At 33.5% G+C, this 16,547-nt stretch overlaps 2 protein-coding genes across 5 annotated transcripts; both read left to right on the forward strand.

The window, feature by feature from the left end:
• Nucleotides 1-557: 557 nt before the first annotated feature.
• Nucleotides 558-5,227, forward strand: LOC118053110 (uncharacterized). Of its 2 annotated transcripts, XM_035064270.2 has the most exons (12): nucleotides 558-689; nucleotides 1,068-1,684; nucleotides 1,777-1,917; nucleotides 2,249-2,385; nucleotides 3,037-3,108; nucleotides 3,240-3,320; nucleotides 3,411-3,440; nucleotides 3,644-3,730; nucleotides 4,135-4,195; nucleotides 4,381-4,456; nucleotides 4,644-4,717; nucleotides 4,936-5,227. In XM_035064270.2, the coding sequence occupies exons 2-12, from the start codon at nucleotides 1,072-1,074 to the stop codon at nucleotides 5,061-5,063; spliced, it is 1,500 nt and encodes a 499-aa protein (XP_034920161.1). In that variant the 5' UTR covers nucleotides 558-689; nucleotides 1,068-1,071; the 3' UTR covers nucleotides 5,064-5,227. The 2 variants fall into 2 exon arrangements, with proteins under 2 accessions (XP_034920161.1, XP_034920162.1); XM_035064271.2 differs by lacking the exon at nucleotides 3,644-3,730.
• Nucleotides 5,228-6,708: 1,481 nt separating this feature from the next.
• LOC118053111 (uncharacterized) lies at nucleotides 6,709-10,284 on the forward strand. Of its 3 annotated transcripts, none has more exons than XM_035064272.2 (7): nucleotides 6,709-6,856; nucleotides 7,075-7,214; nucleotides 7,392-8,231; nucleotides 8,338-8,481; nucleotides 9,510-9,601; nucleotides 9,675-9,743; nucleotides 9,894-10,284. In XM_035064272.2, the coding sequence occupies exons 2-7, from the start codon at nucleotides 7,082-7,084 to the stop codon at nucleotides 10,281-10,283; spliced, it is 1,668 nt and encodes a 555-aa protein (XP_034920163.1). In that variant the 5' UTR covers nucleotides 6,709-6,856; nucleotides 7,075-7,081; the 3' UTR covers nucleotide 10,284. The 3 variants fall into 3 exon arrangements, with proteins under 3 accessions (XP_034920163.1, XP_034920164.1, XP_073266238.1); XM_035064273.2 differs by having other exon boundaries at nucleotides 9,931-10,284; XM_073410137.1 differs by lacking the exons at nucleotides 9,510-9,601; nucleotides 9,675-9,743; nucleotides 9,894-10,284 and adding an exon at nucleotides 8,645-9,501.
• Nucleotides 10,285-16,547: the final 6,263 nt, after the last annotated feature.

Consider the following 16,547-nt stretch of genomic DNA (forward strand, 5'->3'; position numbering starts at 1 on the left):
TTTAGGAAATTTACAGGAGAGCATTCTTGGTGGTAAATAGGAAATTTCTTTTATTTTTACCTATGTTTTTTCTATTTTTGTGCATATATGGAAAATTTTCAAGATTTGTTTTTGAGGTTTTTTTGTGCATATTTGGAAACTTGTCAAGATTTTGTTTGTACATTTTTGGAAATTTATCAAGACCTTTGTTGTGTATTATTGGGAATTTAATCAATATTTTTTGTTGTAATTTAGAAGTCTATCACTATTTTACAGTACATTTTTGGAAATCTATCAAATTCCATACACGAAAATAGATATTATCTCTACAATTACAATTTGTCAATTGATTCCAACAAATAAATTTTATGGCTCTGCCACAATTTAGTCAAATATAATCTAGTGAGAACAAAAATTAGAGTTTGGCAATGTTTCAAAAGGAAAATACAGATTATGAAATTTATTTCCTTTTATATATTTTTTTTAAAATAGAAATGTGAAATTGATCTTGGTGTTCATAAACTGATATATAAAAAAATATATATAGACATGGCTGTCAGCCTCTCACACACACACACAAAAAAAGTATTCACAATTCATAAAATTAGCTCTGTGACAAAAGTCGGCATAAGAAGTCTACATTCATTGTCTGCCTCTGTTTTCGTGAAGAATCCAGTTCTCTGCCGACGGCCACACTTCAAAGCTCAAAGGTTCCTCTCTTTCCCTCTCTCTCACACAAACAGATACCCTTTTGAATGCATGATAAAAATTGAGCTCAAATGAACTAAATTAGACTCCAATTCATTGAAAGGATTCAGTCATTAATGCATTAGCAATGTCAAGTTTCGATTTTTTTTATCTGGGTTTCATTTTATTTGCCTATAAGCGTAAAAAATCTCCAAATTTTGGTGTTACTAGTCATTTTGTATTTCTAATGATATTTCTTTTAAACTGATCATTAGTGGAGTAAATAAGTTTTGAGATTGGCCCACTTGATTAAATGCATTCAAAAGTTGATGAATTTGGTGTTTTATGTGACTTGAAGGATTGAAGATGTGAATTTAACGTCAGTTTTTGCTGTATGATAGGTAAATGGAGGATGATAGTAAAATGAACGTGATAGTAGATACTAAAGTGAATGTGACAGTGGAGAAAGACATAGAAGGGAGAAATGATAAAATGGTAGTTGATAGTGATGAAGTGATAGTTATTAGTATTGACGAGAAAGAGAGTGAAGGAGTTGGGAATGATGATGAGATGAAACCCCCTAGCATTGGAATGGTGTTCAACACCCCGGATGAAGTTCGATCCTATTACGACGAGTATGCTTGTCATTTGGGGTTTAATACGATAAAGAAAAGCACAAAGTCTGGAGATGATGGGAATGTGAAGTATTTTACGCTTGCGTGTTCGCGGTCTGGAAAGGAGTTGCCCTCTGCTAGTCAGACTAACAGGTTTAATTTTCGGAAGAGGTTGCCACCTAGAACGAATTGTAAAGCCAAGTTGAATGTAACCATAGGTCCTGATGGACGAGTGTATGTCTGTCGTGTTATTCTCGAGCATAATCATGAACTGGTTCCGGGTTTACATGGTATGAAAAGGAAGAAATCAAGGGCCCCTCGAGTGAAAAAGGTGGGAACAGGACAAAGCCAAGTGCCACATTCAGTTGTTCATGAAGCTGGGAGTTCTGCAAACCTCAAATCTGGTGAGCATTTTTTTCTTCCTGTAGAGAGAAATGAGAATTTAACATAAAAAAATATTGGAAATATGTCATTTAATTGATTCTCTTTTAAACAGATTATGCCATACCAAGAATTGTCACCGATCCCAATCAAATAATATTTGGAAGCAGCAATCTTCTCACTAAACGTTCTGTTAATAGGAATGTGTCAAGTAGTTCCAAGAGAAGAAATTCAGTATTTGCAAACCCTGTGCTTAGTAAGTTTAAAAATCCTTTCTTTCTTGTTTAGATAGCTGTTGTGCTTAATCAAGAAGCCGATTAGGCAATGCACTGGAAGTTATATCTGCTGTCAGGTAATTTCGGAATTTTGTTTCCGGGGTGCGTATAACTAGCATATTTTCCAAATATGGCTTGAGTTGGATTAGTGACATGATGCTATGATACTGCTAGTATTTGGTGCTTTTTAGTGCCTTTGAAACTGCAGCCTTCTTTCATGACTAAAATAGTGTGTTTGTCTTTGGCTTCTTTCCTTCATGTTATGTTAAATATCTTGATTTGTTGAGTACTTACACGTGTGAACACTTGAAGATCAGGAATCAACAGAGCGCATCCTTGCAAGGAAAGCCGTGGAACTTGTGAAGTCTGGAATGGTAATTGGTCTGGGCTCAGGAACCGCAATATCTATGGTTATGGAGGAACTTGGTAGACTAATTAGAGAAGGAAAGGTTTGTATCCCATAATAACCCAATGGGACTCTTATTTTTTTTTTGTTTCTTGCCTTTTATTTTTCTGTGGTTAACATGCTGGAGATCAAATCCATGCTGGTTTTTTTACTTCTTAGAATTCTTAGACAAAGTCATTGCAAAAGGCTTTTGATGCAAATCCTTGGAAGTTTCCTATGAAAAAGATGGCCTAAAGCCTCAAAGGATTAAATTTAATAAGAATAGTACTTCGAGGTTTAGCTTATATCTAATAGCATTTAAAATGCACACAATATTTTACTTCTAAAGTTCAACTGGGCTTGCACTTGACCTGGGACGAGTTTACTCCTTTCCATTTTCACCAATTATTTTTGAACGAATGTATTCTTCACAAAATATTCAGATGCATAAATGCGAAAAACCTACTTAGTTAAATCTAAATTAGTGCTGGAAAATGACAGACAATGAAGCTATCAATTAAAGGGCTTCCTGATTGGTTGATTCTTGGGCCACTCAAATTCATCCAATGCTCATGTTTTCCCTGGTGTGATGCTGCTCAGCCACTGACTTGAATGCCTTCATGCGCTAGGTTGAAGCCGACCTAAAGTAGATTCCCATATGTATTGGCTGAGTTGATTTAACTTTGAGAATATTTTTTTGGTTTCCTCTTTCCAGTTGAAAGATATCATAGCAGTTGGGGGCAATTATCAATCACGAGTTTTGGCTACACAGTTTGGAGTCACAATTGTAAGTCTATGTTGAGGAAAAATGGTGTTTGCAACAATTTCTTTTTATTAAAAAAGCAAAAAAGGTCTCGAAAGCTGTTGATCTCCCCTATGTTTCATTTACATGGCCTGCTTCATGAAATTGGTTCACAGGTTGATTTGAGTGGTGTTAGTAAAATTGACATTGCATTTGATGGGGTTGATGAAGTGGACTTCAATAAAAATCTATTAAAGGTCAGAATGCTTCATCCTTTCATCCGTCTTTTCAGATCTGCATTAAATTTTCATGAAAGTTCCTTCACTAGTTATCCTTTTGCTTTGCAGTGTGGAGGACCGGCACATACCATGCAAAAGGTACACAGAAACATTTCTCTGATGATGCCATATTTTCTTTATTCTGTGTAATTAGACAACTGTGGCATTGGTTTGGTGTGAAAACAGTCAGAGGAAATCCTTAAAATTTATGCCTTATCAAAGCTCTTGAATACTGCAACAGTCAAGTAGTTTTACTCATCTCCCCTTTTGATTGCCATGATTTTTTGTTTATTTTTGAACAGGTAATTGATTCTGTGGCAAGTGAATGCATCATACTAGTTGATCAACCGAAGGTTGTTCACCGGCTTGGCAGCGCATTCCCTGTTCCTGTCAGTTTATATTCCTTGTGGTTATTTATTATCAGTACACATTTGAGTTCCAAGTAGTTGATGCTCACTGCTGTTTTCTTAGACATCTGAATACAAATTATCATATGTTTTTGCGACAGCCAGATCAAATGAATATTAAGCAAGACTCAACAACCCTTCTTTTACAATCACTGCTTACAGCACTACTGATCTATTGTCCACAATGGATTGTTTGTTAGTTGAAAACAGATAAAAATCATAGGAAAATATTTTGGATTGAAAATATACTATAATAAGAACTTCAGTGCTGATCAGAGGTGACCCGTTGAAATTTTTATTGTTACAAAAATGCCCCCTTTTTTCCTTCATGGCTGCATGTTTGTGATCTTTATGGACATGCTATATACTAACAAGATATGTTTTAGGTTGAAGTTCTTCCTCCTGCCCTCACACCTGTGCTGAAGCGTCTTGCTACTCTTGGAGGAGGTTGGTTTTGACTAATACTGAGTTAAAAGAACACCCTTTTTCACACACCAAAAGTTTTTGGACAGACTAGTTTTTTAGTTGAAACACTAAAAGTATACTGTTGGTGTTTTTTGTTTTCAAGTTTTTTTAGAGTCAAGAACCCTTTTCCATGTTTTTTGTTTAACCATCTCCTGTTGATGTTTCAGTTCCTGAAATTCGATTTACCTCAAATGAGAATGGTCCATTGTTCACTGATCTTGGGAATATGGTTGTAGATGTGAGGTATGTTAACTTTGTCTCTCCTTTTTGGCCCAAATCATGTTGCAAAAACTTGATAGTCAATTTCTAGAACCCAAGTACCATTAACATTTGTAAAGTGGATCTGAATCGACATCAAAATTGACAGACACGAGCGTTTTACTCATGTTCATGATATTCATGGACTAATGTTAACTAATCCTTTTACCAGCTTTCCAAATGGGATACAGAACCCTGCTGAACTTGAGAAGAACATTAAATTGTTACCTGGCGTGGTTGAAAACGGTAAGAAGTTGCACTTTGTTTCCTGTATTTTTCGAGCATTTTTATTTGTTGCATGTATGCCCAACTGAACATGCATGAACTTATGCTGGTAACCTTGACTGACATAATGAAAATACATACTGTACATTCCATTGTAACTAGAATCTGCCGTCCGACACGATACAGAACCTACCCTTCTCCTAGCATGATACTATAAATTCTTACGAGTGAACTTGCAGGTATCGTTACCGGGGTCGCTACAACTGTGCTGGTTGCTGTTAAAGAGAGAGGTGCTGTCAATGTGGTGAATTTGGAAGACTATGTGAGAACTGTGCTTGACCGGAGGGATGGAACTTTGACAAGTTAAAATAAGAATTCCCCATATAAAATTTTGCTCTGTACATTAGCAAGGCACAAGTAGAAAGAGAGGGTAATTTATACAACGTGTAGACTGTAATTATCAATTGTTATCCATAAAGATCTGTAAAACCTCATCTTTGTCAATTTAAAGGGTCTCTCAATTTGTTCTTACCAGACAGAATCTTTAGGAGTTTCAATACTCTTTTTTAATCTTGTACTTTTAAGCATATCACATATGCTTACCAATTTTAAGATTGATGGTTTGATTAACTAAAAGTATTATGTTTAAATTTAAAAATTAATCAAACAATAATGTTGAACACTAGGAGACATGAAGAAAAAGCTCAAGAAGGTTATTGGATCATAAATCAGAATATTAACGTGGGATCTAATGACGTGTCCAATTCTTCGAAAGATCCATGGTATTCTTGAATTATTATTAAACCCCATTCTCACATCTAAGGCTGTCGTCATTTAAAGATTAAAGGCTCAGAAAATATCTATCACAGATGGATGGAGTATGAACTGATTCTCAAGTCCTCCTTTGAGTGCCGCTGTTGCGGTGGGGCAATGATGCGGTATCAGGAGAGGACTGACAAGGAATCCAAGGTTCTCCTTATGCTGTATGGATGGCAAACTGCGGCTGCCGATGCTGGCAGAACCGCCTCCGCTGTTAGCAGGATCGTTGGATCTTAACGGAGGTAGGAGGAGATCATCAAAATTCATTGGAAAAAATCCACGGGTGGTCAAATTGATCGTTCAATGAACCGGGAAAGGGTGACATACATCCTTCGGCTAAATAGGCAGAATCATCACAGATCTGGAATTTAATTGCCTGAGAATGGTTGAAGATCACACCTCCTAGGAGGATCTAAATGTTGCAGTCGTAAGCTCACAGTCCAGAATGCTTGGTCAACATTATGTGTTGATTAAAGTCATTTTGAATACAATCACAGTTGCTGGTTTTGTTACTGAAAATCCTAATGAAGAAGTTGACTATGCTGTGACTAAATTTTGTTGTATAATAAGTTTATCTCAAAATAAATTCTTCTTACCATTTTTTTGATATATATTATAATTTCTCCATTTAAAAAAAAAATGTAAGAAAAGTTAATTTAAAAATATATCTTAATCATCAAATAAAAATATAATTATTTAAATATGTTCCTATTGATTAACTTTGTTGTTTTCTATTGAAATTTTAATTTAAATTAAATTTTAAATTAGACAGATAAAAATTAATCTAGTGAGAGCTAATGAATCTAATAAGTTAATTCTTAACTAAATTAACTCGGTTAAAATCTAATTTAATTTTTTTTAAAAAAGATAATATAATTTTAATTGTTTTTTAAATAATAATATTTTAAATTAATTTAAATAAATATATCTAACTATAACCCAGAACAAGCAAGGTTAATAATTTGGGTGCATGAGGTGCGGCAGACCCCATTGAAGAGCACCACTTCAGACTTTCCATGCATAAAGCCTGCTTGGAAACTCGTTCGAAATAATGTTTTTTAAAATTTTGATTTTTTGATTTCATTTTTTTTATATTTTTATAATAAGTTAATATTAAAAATATTTTTTAAAAAATAAAAAAATATTATTTTAATATATTTTTAAATAAAAATATTTTAAAAAATAACAATTATCATATTCTAAATTACTATTATAGCCCGGCCGGGTCCAGACATAACCAAACTCGAACGAACAAATATCATGACATAGGCGGAGAGAAAAGAACGAACCCTAGAGACCGAGTGGAGAAGGATAGATAGAAGAGAGAAAACAAAGACACAGGTTCGTTTCTTCTACCCTCTTTCTCTGCTTGTTTTCGGTTCGTTTAGTTTTTGCGTGAAAAATTAGTGGCTTTCGAACCCTAGATTCGCTTTCAATTTTTCCCCTTTCTATTATTAAATTTAGTTATGAAATAGTTAAATTGTTTTAATTATTGTGTTTGATATGCTTAGTAGTTATCTTGTTTTGAGTAATTAATTTATGGTGTATATGTTGTTTAGGGTTTTAATGGATTCCGGCATTCAGTCTCCGCAGTTGGAGAATACTGAAACGAAAGCAACATTTCGTAAGCCTTCTAATGATATGGCTAACAGGAAATATCGACGCCATTCTCCTATGAATGGGTCATCCTTGTCTGATGGTTAGTTTGTTAAATTTTGGTTTTGGATTTCTGGGTTTGTTGTGTTTTTTAGCTTGATTCAAGTTTGGTATGGTTTCGTTAGAATGTTGTTGCAAGACATTTGTTATTGAGTTACAGCATTGTAGTGTAGTGAGGGTTGATTGGTTTTGTTCGGTTGCTTTTTTGTGTAATTTATAGGGAGTCCGAAGCGTGATCAAAGCTCTAGTCCGGTAGTTCAGAGGGATGATCCTGCAAAAGCTTCTCAGAGAAGGAAGGGTGAAGAGAAAGAACTGGATAGGGATTCTGGGAGGAGTCGGTATGAGAAGAATGGAGAATCGTATAGACATTCTGATCGCTATTCTTCCAGGAGTTCTCATGGTTATTCTAGGAATGATGACTATAGTAGACATGACAGGCGTGTAGATGATGGAGACAGGCATCATCAGGTGGTTTCTCATTCTGGCCGGGAGTCAAAGGATGGTGACCGTGGTAGGTCAAGGGACTATGCCAGAAATTCGGAGAAATATTCTCGTGATAGACATGATGGTTCAGGTCACAGAAACAGGGACAAAGAGAGGGAATTATCGGAGCATCAGAAGTTGAAAGATAAGGACTTTTCACCTGATAGAATTGGATCTGGTAGGAAATATACTAGCATAGTCTCTGAAGAGAAGGATAGGGATTGGCATAGGCGGGACAGAGATGGTCGTGATGAGAAGAGAGATTATCATAGGAGTTCTGGAGATCATAAAAGTGATCGATCATCCTATTACGAGGACACGAGAGGATATCGAAATGACTCTTCTGGAAAGGATCGCCTTAGAGAGTCTTATAAGAGTGACCCAAAGGAATTGAATGGCCTGAAGGAAAAGAAGAAACATGATAACTGGGAAACTAGCAGGGATAAGGATCGGTACAGTAAAGCACCAGGGGAAAAGAATGATGATAAATCTGCTTTTGGGAGTGAAAAACCAGAATCTCCTGCCAAAAAGCCAAAATTGTTTAGCTCTAGCAAGGACCTAGATTACAGCGGAGACGGTAATCATTTTGCTTTGTCTGATGTTTTATTGAGTCACTTTACCTTGTTTGCATACTTGTTTTTACAAGTTGAACTCTATTAATTATGAATTTTCTACAAGTGTAGTTAATCAAAAGCAGTCTTCAAGTTCAATGCTAGCCCAGGAGGTTGATAATAAGGTCAATGTAGGACAAGCACATGCCAATACTTCAGAGGCAGCTAATGATCTAGATGCTGCAAAGGTTGCTGCTATGAAAGCTGCTGAATTAGGTACACAATACTTCTACATATATGGAATTGATATTTGATATTTTATGATGGAGGGTTCTCTTTATATTGCATGCATTACTTCTTGGGTCGTCTGGCCGCATGATATGAAATAAGAAGATTTGTCAAGTGCCTCAGTCTTATAGTATGAATCATTCACGTACAGAGTGTATACTTCAAGAGGGATTTAGCTTGCAGTCTCATGCTCTTTTATGAATCCGAGGGAATGGAAACTTATTTTGTACAAGATCCAACTCATGTTTGGGGCCTGGGCACATCTTTATAGAAATTGGTACATGTTGGCTGGTATTGATTGGGTTGATCCATTACTCCTGTTGTTTTCAGATATGTTTTTGTAAATGCAAAGTGAGCACAGGTTAGAATCCCTGTAGGTATATTTTGGTGGCTGCAGGAGGAATACAACAACATGATTTCCGGTATCAAGAGAAAAAGGCTTCTCTTGCCTCTTGTGGGATAATTGAATTGGCATTCTGCGTTTCCAGCTCACGAGGAAGTTTTTTCATAGATGAGAATGTTTTGGGTTATGTTGATTCTTTTTTTGTTTGTAGTTTTTTTGGTCACATTAAATGAGTGGCATCTTATTAGTGCCTTTTTGTAGAGTTAGTTTTACTTTTACTAATTATACCTCCTAGCATCCATACTGCTACTATTTTCTTTTTGCACACTTTTTTTTTATTCTTTTTATCTTTCTCAGTGCCTTTCATTTCCTCTTTTCTTGAGTTCTCCGTTATATATTCACCCTTCATTTGCACCATCTTCACTTATGCCAAGCAGGCCATTATGATAGAGCTGAATGAATAGAGTGTTTGGTGAGCTGCATCTAGCTTCATGCATCGTGGTATTTGAGAGGAATGCATGTTTTATTTCTGCGTGAAACAAATGGATGGACCTGTCTCCATTGTTTGATGCCCATGGGTGCTATAGATGTCATTCAAATCAAATGATGCACTGACAGTCTTTTATCTCCTTGAAATTGTTTCAATTGAAAGTTTTTTTCATGCATGATTCAGTTAACAAGAATCTAGTTGGAGTGGGTTTTATGTCTACTGAGCAAAAGAAGAAGCTGCTTTGGGGGAGTAAAAAGAGTGCTGCTCCAGAAGAGGTATCTCCTTTATTCTGCTTGTGCTGGCTGCTTCTTTCTACTTACCTGTTGAACACCCTCGCTCTTTTTACAGACTGGTCGCCGGTGGGATACCGTTATGTTTGGCGATCGTGAAAGGCAAGAAAAGTTCAACAAACTCATGGTAATTCTCATTTTGTTTTTTCACGGTTCTTTCTATCTGTTCTAAAGTGGTTCCGCTGTCAGGTTGGTTAGGAATGTTTTATAGAAAGGATCCATTGTTGCTTGTGCATGTTTCCATTCTCAATTAGTTCACCTACTAACACAGTTTTAGAGTCTGAGTTTGCCTTGGTGCCTATGGCCAATTGTAGGGTGTAAAAGGAGATGTGAAGGTGGAGCCCCAACCCGACAGTCAAGATGCAGAGAAACAGAAGGAACTTCAGATGGATCTAGAAAAACAGTACACTGCTGGGCTTCGACGAAGAGATGGCCGCACTGTTGGATTGGGTCTTTGAGCATCTGTTTAAGATCTCACAAAACACTGTTTCCAGATATTTTGCTGCACTTTTGTGCAAGAATCACGATTTCTGTAACTATATGCGCTTGCCATGTTTGCCCTTGGACATCTCGCATTTTGCCTAAGGAACGGTCTCACTTGAGAGATTTTTGTATCCTGATTGTGCTGAAGTGTTCATGTTTGTTGCAATTTTGCATGATTACATGAATATCGCGACTGTCTCAAGTACCATGGGTTGGTTTAAGCCACTCGTATCTAATCTATTCCAAAGACCCTCTTGGTTAAAAATTTGGCTAGGAACGCTGCTCAAAACAGTCGTGATAGATTTGGCTTGGATTTGATAGCTTCCTCAATTCAGTCCTAGCAGCAGCCTTGGAAGCTGATCTCAATGTGATTAGAGGGGAAATGGGATTTGAACCAAGGCTGTAGTGCATACACAGATGAGTAAATCTCATGAATTTTTATAGTTGTGATGTGGATGATCTGTTTTTAATCCAATCCTACAAGGATGATAACATCTGATTCCAAAATGAGAAAATAAAGTGCAAGGTGCTCCAAAACGTCTTGAACGACCAAGCAGAAATCCAAACTTCTTCTGACGCAAGATCTGAAATAGACAGAAACAGAGAATGTTGGTCGATGGATTTTGGGTCACAAACAAGAAGAAGTTCGATATCCTCAAACTTTGTAGAAATCGATCACGATGAAGATGTAATGAAAAAAACAGATCTAAATGACTCAGATTCCAGTTACTTCAGAATTGTAGCCCAGCTGAAGTGAGTGTATCGTTATGTGAGGATGTGATGGATACTTGTGTGGCAACGGTGGTAATAAGGTGAAAGAAACAAGACTCTCTCGAAGTCTATTTTGTGTCGCTATAGAGGAGCTAGCGTCACCTTTGCCCAATTTCTTGCAGAACTTAGAACTTCATTGTTTTGAGTATTTTGAAGTTGGGTTAGCCACTGAGAAACTAGAACACCTCTTGCCTGTACCAATCATTTTTTTTTTAATTTTAGGGGAAGAACATTGCTTGTGTGGATTAACAAGTGGGGTTTAGGTGGGTTGGCACTAAAATGTCGCACCCCACCAATTCATCAGCCAGCCTAAACCACAATTGTTGCCACCTTTCTTATCCTAAAAGTTGAAGCACCCGACCACCTGATCTTTAAAGCCAGCATCATTGGTTCTATTCTAGCCCCCTACCATACTAGCACAAGAAGATTAAGTCCCCCTTCTCATTTATTTGAGCCCTCACACCACTGTAATTATCTTGAAAGTTGAAACCAAGATAGTCAGAAACTCTTTTTTAACACTACACGAAAAATATAACATAAACTCGAATCGTAAAATCATAAAATTATAAATAAATTTTTATTTTTCAAATATGATTCGTACAAATAATAAATAATTATATTAATAAAGAAGTGACATATTTGTTTTTGAATTATAAAATCTTATCACGCAAGATCAAAGGGATAAAGTTGGAAGTGGATTTTAAGACTTTGCGTAAAAAAAAAAAAACATTGAAAATAGTTATGTCTTCACAACCATGCTTTTTTGTTGGCTAACAAGTTCCAATATTCCTCCAAATACATGACCATTTGTATTATTTTAGCTTATCTAATATTTTTTGCCTTGATTCCATTACTTTTAAATATTGTTATGCTTTCTTTTAGATGTTGTTATTCTTTCATAAATTTCAAATATTATTTGTTGCTCACCATGAATATCAACAAAGTGAATCAATAATGAATTGTAGGCTTTATATGAATTAAAACAATGAATCAAACAATTCAAAGTATGATTTTTTTTAATTATGGTGGATCAGATTTCAGAGTATGATTTATCACTTTTATCCATAAAAATATCCTTAAAAAATAAGAATTTTCAAAATCTTATCCCATAATAGCTAATTTTTTATTTATTAGAAAGGGTTTAAGCAAAACTAAGTTTCCTTCATCCTTGTACTATTGACTGAAAAAATAATTCTTGGATACAAATGTTGATGAGACTCATGCGTTAATGAGTAAACAAAAAGGTATGCAATAAGAAAAATAAAAATTTATAATTATTGTAAAATCACAAAATCTATAATAAAATCATGATTTTATCTAATTTTACATGATTTTAATCTCATTTTATCATTTTTTAATTTTACATTATTTTACACAATAAATATATGTTGAAACTATGACATGACATCCTTGTAATGGTGGATTTCTATTGTACTTTCACTTTTGAATGAGAATACTACGAGGAGAGTTGAGGTAGTCGATGAAACATAATTCATAAGAAAGCATCAAAGATTTGGAGGATATCAACTCATCACTTTTATGGGCTAGACAAGGATTCTACTACAGCCACCTTTAAGAGCATCCTACCTAGCTACACCCCAAATTCTAAACTCTAGTAATTAGATACTGTTTTAGAACAAAATAAAAATAAAAATAATGGGAATAAAGGGAATATATTTTCATGTATTTTCTGTTTTTAAAATAAAAAAATACATTATAAAACTGTTCTCCATCTATATTTATTTTATATTATTGTTTCTTTAACAAAATACAATTTTATCTCTTCTATATATATTTGTTTCGTTCTGGGATATTGATAGAATACAACCTAAAAACTAAAAAAACTAAAGAAATGACAATATTTAAGCACTTAATATGATTGTGGTGCCTCACTCACATGAACTCTATTACAATTTTTGTCTTCTAGAGTTAAAATGGTCATTTAATATTCTTAAAAAACGTTGATTGGCAGTGGAGGAATGGTATATGTGTTCATGAAGAAAAAAAAAAGAAAAAAAAAAAGAAAAGAAAAAGAAAAAGAAAAAGGATAGCTAAGCTAGGCTAGAGCAACTTTGTCCATGTTCCTTTCAATTGGCAGGAAGAGGGCACTTACAAATCTTTTGCTTACTTCAGCAACTTTTAGCATAAAGTCACTCATAGTGTTTGGGTGAATAATGTAAGTGGGGGACATATATACTATGCATAATTGTATGAATTGATAGTACTGAAATGTGGTAAAGAAAAACAAAAAAAAACAGTTCCATTGTAATATCATTTTGAACTATGATAATTATAATCAATTAAGCATATTCTAATATCTTTAATTAAACTTGACTTGATTTAAGGTCCAAATCACAAGTTATGGAATTTAAACTAGGTTAATTTATTTAATTTTTTCAATAATTAACTTGAAGTTAACTTGATCTATTGGCTAAACCGGGATATTTTTTATAACCGTGCTTCATATATTGTACATATCACAAATGTTTTTGTAGATCTAGTGTGAGAGATAAATAATATGAAAAAGAAAGTGATTATTTTTTCATTGATTTTACATTTACTATGCTATTCATATAAAACTTAACTAATCAATATAAATTTCTAGAAAAAAAAATGACATTTGAAAATCATTACAAAATACAAAATATTAGATTTCACATGTGATAAAATCTGTTTGCATGTCTGGCTAGCTAGTTTACATGATTCATATCATATTTGTGAAGTGATGACACAGTCCTGAAACAAACTCAAGTTAATAATAACAGCTATTTGAAATAAAATAAATTGACTCACAAAGACCTAATTGAAAAAAAAGATAAAAGATATTTCTTTGGGTATATTTGAGGTTGCCTGGGCCTCCATAAAAATATATTTGAGGATGTCCAATTCTCCAAATGACTTAATAAAAAGTCTGAATAAATTTTTCCATGATTTTCTCATAATCCCAAAATTCTACTTAGCTAATGCTTAAATATAAAAGAAATTAAAATTAAAATTTAAAAGATTCTAATATAATAACTTTGAATTTAAATAAGAATAAATCAAGGCTAGGAGTAAATCTTGTTGATGTATCAATGATTAACTATGAATTTGAATAGGAGTAATTCTTGCTGAAGTGTCAAGCCTAGGATCGTTACAAGTCTCAAGCATTCCTGCATATTGAACTATCATGAAAGAAAAAGTTTCGCAAAACGTTTCTCGTACAAGTATCGTCAAAAATATATTTTTTAATATGATATAAAAAATACAATATAAATATAAATTATAAAAATATAAATAATTTTTTTAAACTAATTATATAAACAATTTCAATCAAGTAGTAAATAACAATATAATTTAATTATGATAAAAATAAAATAAACAATATAATACTTCAAACATCTTAAAACACATAATTAAAATAAAAACAATTAAGTTTTAAAGATTGTAATTGATTTCAAACATGATACAATTATGTTAACTTTAACAATAAAGAGTGATCGGTTAAAATATAAAATCAGAATTTTAGATACTCAAGAGAGATTACAGGTTAAAATATAAGGATAATTTAACAAGTTTGTTTTAATATCAATTTATATTCTGAATCTAGAAGCAAGTAGGCACAAACAAAACACAAACCAATTTACATTTATGAAAACATCTAAAAAGTATGCTAGCAGTCAATTAATTAACAAAATTAAGAAACCACATAAAAAAAAGAGAGAGAGAAAAACTTGCATACCAACTCACCAGCAACAACCCTTAGACTTGTCTTTTACAAGCTTGTCGAGTGGTTTGATATGTGTGTGTGTGTGTATATATATATATATATATATATATATAGAGAGAGAGAGAGAGAGAGAGAGAGGAGCAGGCTAGGTTTCTTTTTTTTTGGTTTAATTTGGGAGAAATGAGAGTTAATTAATGTAGTATATATACTCTATCAAAACTTGTAAAATCAATGTAAAATCATGAGTTTGTATAATTTTACCGAGTTTATCCGAGTCGAGTATAATTTTATTGATTTTTGAGTTTTAATATGATTTTACATGTTAAATACAAATTAACTTATAAATCATATGACTTTACGAGTCATAATTTTGACAATCTTGGTCTCTAGCATATGAAAAATGAGTGGATTGCAATATATTTAAAGTTTATGTGAGTGCACACAATCTAGTGACATATAAATTTATCCAAATATATATGTTTTTATTCAAGTTCTTTTACTTTTTTTTTTTTTATTTTAAGATGGATACACGTCTTCAATAAAAAAATTATTCTTTCCTATACAATTATAGGATTTGAACCTAATAATACATATGTTGTTATTATATTATTTGTGTTGAAAATATATTAAAATATATTTTTTTAAAATTTAATATTAGCATATCAAACCTACTAAAAGAACAATCAATTTTAACATTTTTTCTGAAATGCACTCCTATAAAAAGCACCACCGCACTCTCCAAACTCATTACATCTATAAAAGATTAAAGCCTGATTTTCTAAACATGGAAATTTGGAGTTGAAGATTGGAGCTAATAAAATAATAAAAAAGCATCAAAATCATGATCTCAATATGCAGATACATGGAATCTCAATTAAAATGATGATGATGCAGAAAGTTTGAGGCCCCACATGATCCTAAAACCCAACCTTCATTTGCTTGCAATGTAGCTAGCTCATCTTTTATTGATTGATGGAAGAGCTCCACTCAACTGCCTTCAAAAGGAGCCATATTTTTAGCCCCCCCTTCCTTTTCCTTTTCTTTATCCTTCTTTCTGGATTCCATTTCTGTAATGTTGACATCACACTAATTCTAAACCTTATAATGTTGGGTTTCTTATGCTTATGTTGGTGGTCTACTCGAGTTCATGGTTTACTTGTGAATCCAAGATTTGGAGCATCCATATCAAAATGATTCTTCTCATTGACCAATACTCCATTAAAGATCCCCCACTAACCCTTAATTCATGCAAACTATATATTATACATATCCCTACTTTTTTCAAGAAAATGGGACAAAATCAATACACTAATGGAGGGTGCTTTTATAAAACCTGGAAGGTCGACGAATCGACTCAAAATCTAGCTCAAATCAAGTTTATAAAAAAAGTAAAAGTTATTTCACTCGATTAGAAATTTGAATTGATCCGTCATTATATTAACTTATTTTCTTAGATATCATTTCTGTTCCATGAATTATACTTTATGTAAAGTCAACATGCTTGATCCGTTATCTACCATGGGACAGGCGTATGTTTGGGGCTGCGTTTACACTTGTGTTTTGGTAAATTTTGAAATTTTTTTTGTTGTTAAAATTGAGTGTGGTTTGTACCTTTTGGATCGTTTTGATGAGCTGATATCAAAAATAATTTTTAAAAAATAAAAAAATATTATTCGCATGTATTTCAGCACGAAAAACTATTAACTATGCTAAGGGCATTTCTATTTGTGGTGCAAAATCTTCGTATTGATTTCCTAACCTAGTACAGATAGGATAAGAGGAACGGTCCCTTACATTTAAGGAACCGACTGGTCAGTGTCATGAAACAAAATATCAGAGGTTGTCATTAATTAGCTCAACAACCAGTAATGGAGGATCACCAAAATCTTCAAACCTCGCTTGAAAACTCTGCCTTGGCCTCTCATTCAAAGGATAATTATGCATTCTTTCTGAGAGTTAATTCGACAG

This window comes from Populus alba, chromosome 6 (genome assembly GCF_005239225.2).
Source record: "Populus alba chromosome 6, ASM523922v2, whole genome shotgun sequence".
In the NCBI taxonomy this organism is placed as follows: Eukaryota; Viridiplantae; Streptophyta; class Magnoliopsida; order Malpighiales; family Salicaceae; genus Populus; species Populus alba.

Excerpts from the sequence above, each read along its gene's own strand:
- LOC118053110 (XM_035064270.2), top strand. The coding sequence starts at position 1,072 with ATGGAGGATGATAGTAAAATGAACGTGATAGTAGATACTAAAGTGAAT. Across the intron at positions 1,685-1,776 it reads TTCTGCAAACCTCAAATCTG|ATTATGCCATACCAAGAATT; the intron begins GTGAGCATTTTT and ends TCTTTTAAACAG. Across the intron at positions 2,386-3,036 it reads GACTAATTAGAGAAGGAAAG|TTGAAAGATATCATAGCAGT; the intron begins GTTTGTATCCCA and ends TCCTCTTTCCAG.
- LOC118053111 (XM_035064272.2), top strand. The coding sequence starts at position 7,082 with ATGGATTCCGGCATTCAGTCTCCGCAGTTGGAGAATACTGAAACGAAA. Across the intron at positions 7,215-7,391 it reads TGGGTCATCCTTGTCTGATG|GGAGTCCGAAGCGTGATCAA; the intron begins GTTAGTTTGTTA and ends TGTAATTTATAG. Across the intron at positions 8,482-9,509 it reads TATGAAAGCTGCTGAATTAG|TTAACAAGAATCTAGTTGGA; the intron begins GTACACAATACT and ends TGCATGATTCAG.